General features: G+C 38.6%; 1 protein-coding gene across 1 annotated transcript in view; it reads left to right on the forward strand.

Moving 5' to 3' along the window:
- SCUBE1 (signal peptide, CUB domain, EGF-like 1) overlaps window positions 1–9,638 on the forward strand; it is a gene marked incomplete at its 5' end in the record, with an annotated part of 211,088 nt that overhangs the window by 201,309 nt on the left and 141 nt on the right. Inside the window, 6 exons of the mRNA XM_010002978.1 lie at window positions 1,883–2,050; window positions 2,939–3,100; window positions 4,473–4,670; window positions 7,031–7,183; window positions 8,259–8,338; window positions 9,481–9,638. The exon at window positions 9,481–9,638 is cut by the window's right edge and continues 141 nt beyond it. Coding sequence (XP_010001280.1) covers window positions 1,883–2,050; window positions 2,939–3,100; window positions 4,473–4,670; window positions 7,031–7,183; window positions 8,259–8,338; window positions 9,481–9,633 — 914 coding nt within the window. The remainder of the gene's footprint in view (window positions 1–1,882; window positions 2,051–2,938; window positions 3,101–4,472; window positions 4,671–7,030; window positions 7,184–8,258; window positions 8,339–9,480) is intronic.

Below are 9,638 nucleotides of genomic sequence, written 5' to 3' on the forward strand. Positions count from 1 at the left end.
ATTTGACTTTGCAAGAGATCCACCCTATCTGCTGCACAAGTTCCAACTTTAAAATTCATCCACATAATTTACATTAATGCTTTCTTCAAGGATATCTAGAGTGAACACACTTGAGGAACTGCTGCTTTTCCCCCATCCACTGAATGAAAAATAGCTCTAGTTTGTCCAGGCCAAACATATGGTAGCTTTTGCTGATTTACCATATGAAGGAAGTATCATAGAAAAATTCTCAAAATGCCAGTGCATCTGTGTTATGTTGATTTGTATTCATCCAAAATCCAGAAAGAGTAGCTTATTAAAATGAAATCTGAGTTTATAGGTGTTGAATATAGTATACTGATCAAAGCAGAACAACTAGAGGAAACAGCTTGTTTTGTTTCAAGGCTTGCATTTGAATTATTGTTCTGCACAACAACAGAAAGAAACCCTTCAGATTACATTTGCAGAGTGGATCTTTCTTAAAATGTTTGTTGTTACATCACAACAGTCTGTTTTTCTGCTCAATTGACCCTTTTTCTCTTTCTCCAGAAATTGCAAGAGAGAATATGCTTTGGCCTTCATAATCTTCCCTGTCAAAGATTTTGTGAAAATGTACTAGTTCTTTTAAAAGATGTCTGTAACCCACTGTTTTCACACTAAAATTCAGATCCAAATCCATTCCTTGTTAATTGCCTTCATGTTAAAATTCAGTAACCAGTTGGACTAGACCAGGTGGATCAGTTTTGCTACAAAAACAGTAGCAGAATTGTCTTCAAATTAGTGATATCATGATATTTCTCAGAAGCCTGTGTCAGAACATCTAGCTCATATGGTCATATTCCAGCCAGATGAGATGGAAGTGCAACTAAATCCCAGAGATCCTGGTCCCACAGTTATCCATGGGAGCTTGACTTTTGTGGGGACAGAACTTGAAATTTCCTTTTGCTCAGGAGCTTTGGTTCATCATAAGTGCCAATATCCAAGCTGCTGGATGCTCCCAACATTTTCCAGCAAGTAATTTTCCCAAACCCACCCAGAGCTCTCAAAGCTTTCAGGTTTTCAGGCTTGTTGTTTCTGCCTGCTCTTCAGTTCTCAGGGGAGCTAACTTATAAAGTATTGGGATTAAGCAACCTTGGAGAACACCAAACATCTCCCATGGCTGGGGTGGTGTGAAGATATTAATTAATACCATAATCTTGAAAAACTTGACATTCTGATTCTCAGGTAGAGCGTTTCAAGGAGTAAAGTACTCCAGCCAGCAAGAACCAAACCAAACACACCTATCAGTAATTGGCCAGAAAGTAAGTTTTGAAACTACCTTGTATCTGTCAGTAGACTCATTCATAAAGTGCTTTGCTTCACACATCACCATTTTCTGGCAGAAGAGCTTCTGAGCTTCTGACAAATACTAGTTTTCACAGCTGCCTGGGAAGATGCAGGTGTTAGCTATTGTCACAAACAGGGTGCTGGACTGGTCCCATCTGGTCTGGTAAATCCTATTATCTACTGTTTCCTTATCTGTAAAATGGAGATATAAATAAACCAATTAATTGCTTCATAGATATGGTGCAAAGATTCATTTTTTCCTACAAAGCGCTTTGAAATTCTCAGATTAAAGACTTGATGGAAGTAGAAAGTATTCTAACATCATCTTAATAGAGGCTTGGCTAAAACAAACAGGTAGCAAAGAGCCTGTTAAGAAACTAGTTGCATTTCCTGGCATTGTGTTTAGGAAGCAGTTACAGGAACAATACCAAATCAACAGGTAAGATTAGAATGTGATCTGCAGTTGTCTTGATTTACATGTTTAAGTTAAGGAAGCATTGCTAACTACTAGTGGGTTTTTTACTTTGTCCAGAAGAGTCAGCTCACTATAATACAGATGGTAATTTTTTATTTCTAGGGCAGTGTTCTCCTGGGCACTATTCTTCAGATGGTTTTAAACCTTGTAGAGTCTGTCCTCTTGGCACATACCAGCCTGAACCAGGAAGGACCCTCTGCTTTCCATGTGGCGGTGGCCTTGTGACCAAGTATGAAGGTGCTGTTTCCTTTCAAGACTGTGAAACCAAAGGTGAATTTAAAATCTTTCCACAATTCATATTCCTGTTGCTTGCCCTCTGTTTGCAAGCTTCAATGCCAAGGGGCTTTGAAAGGCTTCAAACCAAACATAGTCACTGCATGTAGTAACACAGCATGTGATTAAATTAAATGGTCAGGAAATCTGTAACCTAGGAATGATCTCCCAAGGTTGTGGAGACAGAACAGGATTTCTGGTTGTCTTTGCAATTTACCTCGGGCAGGTACAGAGTCAGCACTGCAACTGGTAAATGAACCAGCCCCACTCCATGGCAAGTAATAAGACAAACTTGCATTAGACAATGATTTTACCTTCACATCTTGTGTATTATTATTTACCAAATTAGAAGAACTAAACGCTACAGAAATTATATGAAGTTAAGGATTGATTATTAATGGTCTAGGCAGAAACTCTTTAAGTGTGCAACACATTGCATGTTCCATAATGTCAGCTTCCAGTACAAATGCTGAGGAAGGAATCTGCCCAGATACATTTTGGTTTAGTTACTAAAATGAAATGCTGGCCCTGGCAGAGACTAATGAAAACCTCTCTCCTGCTATTGTGAGGGGCATTTTTATTGTTGAGGCAAAGATGTATCAGCATCCATCCATTACCAACTCATTGGAAACTAGTGTATTAAATACAGTGAGAGACACATGTAGCCTGTATTACTAGTTAATAAAGATTTAGCTCTCGTCTTTGGAACATAATTCTAGTTACAAGGTCCTTTGTAATGGGAAACTCAGGGAGCTGGTGTCTTTTTTGTCTTTTATGGCCTAGTATTATAGTATTGGGATCAAAAGTTATGTTGAGAATAGAGGGAAGTTGTCTCTGCCCTTAAGTTAGCTACTTTCTAGAAATAATGCACCTCATACCTTACAGTTCATTGTTCTCCTGGACACTACTACAACTCTACAACACACAGATGTATCCGTTGCCTTGTGGGAACATACCAGCCTGAGTTTGGTCAAAACTACTGCATTACCTGCCCTGGGAACACAAGTACAGATTTTGATGGCTCCACTAATGTTACACACTGCAAAAGTAAGTTGCCTTTATATTATTAGTTGTGAAATGAAGCATACATTTGGATCTGAACTGCAACTTGAAGGTTCCATCTGTCAGGCTGCATTTCAATTCTGTACTTCCAAGTTAGCATACATCTACTGCCATCAGGAATAAGAAAAATAGGGAAACAATATGGGTAAGAACTGGAAAAGTACCACTTGATGCATGTAATTGTTTTAGCATTAATGTAGTTTGGTAGAGTGACAGCTCTACCAAACAAGTTAAAACACTGGTTTTTGGTTTCCCAGATCCTGTAGTTCTTCTTGCAGTGATGCATATTCCTCTGTGTCTCTGTAGAGCATGATATTTCCTGTCAGAGTAACTGCCATTTTATAATTGTTACAAAGTTCTAGGAGAGAAGGTTGTGCATGCTGCAATTGCAACGTAATGGCTCACCACAGCCTCATAGGCTTTTTTTTCAGTACTCAGCCTTCTATCTTCAATTACCATTTTAAATATCCAATAATTCCAGTGCAATTATAATTGATTATTTTGTGAAAGGCTGATGTTTTAGTCAAGCAAATTTTTTTTCTTACATACCGTGCTAATTAAAGGGTCCATCTCTATAATAAATAATCATGTGCAAGTCTATAGTAAGTTTTTATTCTGATTATGTGCTATATGTGAGATAGATATACAGATATAGATGTATAATGTGCTACCTGTCTGCATGTGTTCCTGTGTGATCAGCCCTAGCTGTTCCTGCGGCGGGGGGACGGGTTGGATTTGATGATCTTCAGAGGTCCCTTCCAACCCCTATGATTTTATAAATCTTTGAAGTCCTTTATAATTTCAAGTGCTTTTTGAGCAAATTAGATACTTGTAAGGAATGTGAAGGAGTTTGAGGATTTTCCTATAAAATAAAACTATCCTTGTCACTTTGCTGTCTTAAGGTACTCATTGTTTTCAAGCCATTTTCTGACCTTATATCATCACACTCATGCAGCTAAATCAGGTTACAAACCAAGTGAAGTTAAACCAAAATGTCTTCTGCATGTCAGCATGCTCTCAGTGGTAACCACTGTGTGAGCATCTCCACAGTGGGATCATGTTTATTTACTTACCTGTGTTGGTTTCTTAATCAAATGTTAAATTAGCCTGAATGAAGCACTGAAATGAAGCAATGAATCAGTTTATACACCAGAGATTAAGGTTTTGCAGATCAGTTGACCCAGCCCTGCAGATAGAGTATTCCTCTAAATGCTTTCCATGCTAAACAAAGAGGCAATGGCAGAATACGTGCACTTCTAAAGCCACAAAGAGTTTAGATTTGCTCTTGACAGATCTAGAAAAACACCTCAAAGTAGCTAATCTGCTAACAGAAATGCTAATTCCCGTTTCTCCACAGACCAGCACTGTGGAGGAGAACTTGGGGATTACACTGGCTACATTGAATCGCCCAACTATCCTGGAGACTACCCAGCTAATGTTGAATGCATTTGGAATATAAATCCACCCCCAAAGAGGAGAATACTCATTGTAGTACCTGAGATATTTCTCCCAATTGAAGATGAATGTGGTGATGTTTTAGTAATGAGAAAAAGTGGTAAGTTACTAGTGGGTTCTATATTTATTGCAAACTGAGTGGAAGGTTCATATTGAAGGAATGACTGTCTTCATCGCTCTGGTGTTTCTAATAGGATTGTTGAATGAACTGGCACAGCAAGTTTAAACAGAAGACTGTACCAATAGCAATTAACAGAGTAGTATTAATTATTCAAGTGTCTTGGCTGAATCATAAAGCAGTTAATGGGCTTCTCTCTGGCCCAGTTATCACATGGGATAAATCACTGCCACCCTAGAAGTCAACAAAACTATGCTGGGAGAGCTATCTCCTGTCATCTGTACAAATTGTGCTTTCACTTATCCTTTGTGAGTATATATACACTGCAGTCACTGCTAAATCTGGGCAGCAACACAGGTTGGGACACCTGACACGTTCAAGAAATCCAAAGTTTCCCCAGTTTTATGTGGAGTAGGGACTGCACTGTGTCTTTGGTTATGAAGTTAAGACACCATGAGATGCAATCCTTCAGTCCTGTGCAGGCATCCAGCTTCTGGTGACCTGTTGCTAGATCTCCAAGAAGCACCAAACCCAATGGCAATTGTTTATATGGAGGTTTGCTTAAAACAGCATTACTGTACTTGGTAAAACAGTGTTTTTTATTTGCTAAAACAATTTTCACAACTCTTCATCCTTGAGGGCTTGTGCTGACCTCTTTATATATGAGAAGAAACTTGCTTGCTATAGAGGGAAGGGAATTATCCATCCAGATCAGTTTTTCCAACTAAACCAATTACTGTAGCAGAACAAATCAATTGTCCTTCTAATCCCACCTGTGGTTCCAACAGTGGGTAAAGCCAGGCACATCAGGAAAAAGTTTTTCTTTCATTGCACTACTAATAACAGTACCAAAACAATAAGAACACTGGAAAATGAGGGCAGTTTTTCATAACATGATTTGTCATCACTGTATATTTGGCATCATGGGAGTAGATCATCTGAATATTTATCATAGTTCATGTAAGGCCAGCTGATAATGTTACTTTTTAAAAACTGTTTGCAGTTAGCTTTAAATTCACTTTTTTGCACTTCAAGAATCCAAATCCAATTAAGTTCAAAAATCTCGTTTTGCTAGCATGGGTGAAGGTTGAATCAGCCCTAGCAAGTTCAGATTTTAAGTTACACTTGTTATTTTCCCTAATTATCCTGTGGCTACAGACTACTTTTTTTTTTTTAACTAGGCAAGAAGCTGTTTCTTCCTTTTGTTTGAAATTAATTTCACCTTAGAGGAACCACATGATATATTCACAATTATTTATAGATATCCTGCACACTCCTTCTGTTACTTACGTTAGGCACAAAGAAAAGTCTTTCTGGTTCCCAGCAATTAGCTCCATTTAAGTATAGAGAGATGACATTTTCTTTTCAAACCTACAACCAGGTGTTTTGCAATGGGAGGTGCTGGTCCATTATGATCCCAGTAAGAAAGGCCCTGAGACTCTGTAAGGTGCCATTTAAACATGCTATTTGTTAGAGCTATAAGGAGAGAACAATATAGATGATCCTACATCCTTTTAGATGGTGAAAACCTCAGGTATTTAATGGACCTCTGATCCATATCCAGCATGCTGGGCAGAGCTTGTCCATAGGAAAGAGTCTGCCCTTTCAGTCAATTTAATTATTTCAGGGTATTCTTACCAGGAAGCAACTATTTATAATGTTCTCATGAACACTTCTTGTTGCACTTTTGGATAAGGGAGGGCCATGCAGTAACATGATCACTGGTACTAAGAGGGAACTGCCTGCAAGTTCCTCTCATTACAAGGAGCTGGCTAAGGTGTTCCTGCAGCCATGGGGCCTCTGCAGCATAACACAGGCCTGGCCATACCCAGGTTAACTGTTCTGTGGAACACTAACTCCTCGGTATGCAATGGTCTTTTTGGTCAGAATCATTACACCGGGCTGTTACATTCTAGTAAGTGGCTTATTTCTCTCAGATGAACTCCCCAGACTGGGCATGTAGGCAGCTGGATACCGCATCTGCCTGGGATGCTGCTGACTTGTAACCGGTCTGGGCCCAGTATATGGGAATCCTGGAGTTCAATGCTAGAGTAGTACACAAAATAAGTGATACTGATAATAATCTTATAAATGTAAAATATTCTCTCTTGCACCTCACTGTCTACTTGAGCTTCTTGCTGTGGGACAGACGAGTTTCCACTACCTTTGTGGAAAGACTTACTTCTCCTTATAGACAAAGACGACATCCCCTCCATCACCAAAACCTTCTGCTCTCAGGAGCACATGAGCTTGTGAATGTGACATTTCTGACTTCTAGATCAGAAAGGGTGAAAAAAGTTACTGTATTTTTTAAAAAAATACTTATTTAACTTTCTTTCTAGCTTCTCCTACTTCAATTACAACATATGAAACATGTCAGACTTATGAGAGACCTATTGCATTTACCTCAAGATCGAGGAAGCTCTGGATTCAATTCAAGTCAAATGAAGGCAACAGTGGCAAAGGATTTCAGGTTCCTTACGTGACTTACGATGGTGAGAATGAGATTGTTTTCCATCTTTGTCTTATGTCTGAATTACAGAAAATTGTCCTTTAGAATCTCTCTTACAGTGATTACAAGGGGAGAAGGATGAGGAAAAACTTGAGGTAACTATTTTTTAGTCCAGTGAATTACTTTAGATTGAGTTGCAAAGACTGTGAAATAATACCTAATTTTACTTTTATTACTTTTTTAATACTTAAAGGAAGGAGAGCAAGTTACATAGAAATCTTTAGCCTTGATCCTTATCCCACCTGAATTCAATGAGACTCCTTTTAATTGGCATTTATTATATGCATAATGAGAATACCTTAATTGTTGTGGATTTTAAAAAGCCCTTTCATCAAGTCCTGCTGGTACCTCACAGAGTTTTGAAAAGTATAAATTAATAGTATCACAAGCCAAACAGAGTAAAACAATTATGCAAAAAGAAACACCATTTCAGTAACCACTTTTATAAATCCACATTTTAAAACAGTCTGAGTTGTCATATAAATTATGCATTAAACTGTGTAGTTTGGACTGTGGGATGATTTCTCTTTTAATGCAACAAAGACTTTTCTGTGATGCCTTTAGCAGCTGTTAATCTGTCTCTTTTCCAAACACCAGTGCAATTTGGTGAATTATGACAAAATCTGTATTAAGCTGGTGATTCAGGAATCACTATGAGAGCTGTTCTCAGGACAGAAAATGAGGATCTGCTCCTGATTGTGCTGCCGACTTCACGTATAACCTTTGACAGTTATTTCATATCTCTGGTCCTGTTTCTTCATCTCTAGAATGCAAATAAGAAATGTAGAAATCAAATCTAGAATGCAGATTATTATCTGGAGGGAGTAGATTTTTAGGGCTAAGTTACTATTCACATGGATAATTCAGAATTCCTGTTCTAAATCAGTACAGAATTTTAATGTGATTAGAATAGACTGCAGGAGCATGGGAAGCACTGAATAATTAACTGGATACTAAATTTCTCAGCTCTGTCTTGAACAGGAGGTCTAGTTAATGTCTGGCTATTATCCTCCCAAAGGATGTCACAAACAGTCCCTCAACTGATGTTTATTTTTCAGAGGATTACCAACAACTAATAGAAGACATTGTTCGAGATGGACGATTATATGCATCAGAAAACCATCAAGAAATTCTAAAGGTAAGAAAATTCTGCTTTATCTGTGGCTAACCAGTAATCCCTTTTTCTAAATATTTTCCCAAGTTCTCATGACCTCAAGAGGGTCATAATATTTAAACTTCAGGTGTGACTGTCAAATTATCTGTTTTCCGAGGTTTATGCTGGTATTTGGAACCACACAGAATCAGTAGCTCAGCTGGGCTGAGCATGTGTGTACATCCTTTGCTGAATCAAAACTAACTGAAATACATGCTAACATGATTGTACATTAGAAAAATTAGTCAGCCAAGAATGAATAACGTATTGTTTGAAGAGCCTTCTTCAGCCTCAGACTGGCATGTGTTTAAATGTGTCATGAAGTTAGAATTTCCTGTGCATTAAAGAGTATATTGACCTAAATCACTGTCCTGCCTCAACAGGAGATAATGTAGCATTGTAAGTTATCCACTAAATGGTTTTCCAAAGGCGTAAGCAACACATTAGAGAGAATTGTGGAAGAAAGATGGTGGGCTGCCACCTGGAACAACTGACTAGTTAAAACTGGAAGAAAAAAAAGCTGCTCAGAAGGCAAAATTCAGCCATGTAAATGTATGGCTTGGAAGGACAGGAACTGATGAACAGCCAGTTCCCCTGGCCATCCCTGCCCCAGCCTGCCAGTGTTCTCTCACTAGAGCTTTGAGGTCACTCAGGTCTTAACTCCAGTGTAGCTGATCCTGGTCAGACACACTCACTTGATGCTCTGAATCAAGGCTTTACCAAAGTACAGGAGAAGGTCCTTAAGGAGCTCAGCATCACTGAAGACCAGCCTTCTCTCTTTTTTTGTGGAGGGAAGGCCCTGGACAACAGCATGAATCAGGCTGGAAGGGCAGTCAGAGGCAGTTTGCAATTCTAATGCCTAACTTCTGCATCTGATTTGTGGTTAACCCAGCTACTACTCTCTCAGTTCAGGACCTTCCAGGAATGCTAATTGCAAAAAAATCATCTGGCACAGCAGAAAGATAAATCTGTGTAAAACTCCACAGCAACATGGAGTAGTTTCCTTACGCTGCTGTACCCAGAATCAAGTTTTGCAAGAAAACCCTGATTGTTCATTAATTTTGAAAGCTGTGCAGAAACTAAATCCAAACACTATTTTTATCTAATATATATGTTGTCTCCCGTAGGACAAGAAACTGATTAAAGCTCTCTTTGATGTACTGGCACACCCACAAAACTATTTCAAGTACACAGCACAAGAGTCAAAAGAGATGTTTCCAAGATCATTTATAAAGCTACTGCGATCAAAAGTTTCCAGGTTTCTACGACCATACAAATAGTCTAG

The sequence above is a fragment of the Chaetura pelagica genome, unplaced genomic scaffold, assembly GCF_000747805.2.
Source record: "Chaetura pelagica isolate M959 unplaced genomic scaffold, ChaPel_1.0 scaffold117, whole genome shotgun sequence".
Classification (NCBI taxonomy): domain Eukaryota; kingdom Metazoa; phylum Chordata; class Aves; order Apodiformes; family Apodidae; genus Chaetura; species Chaetura pelagica.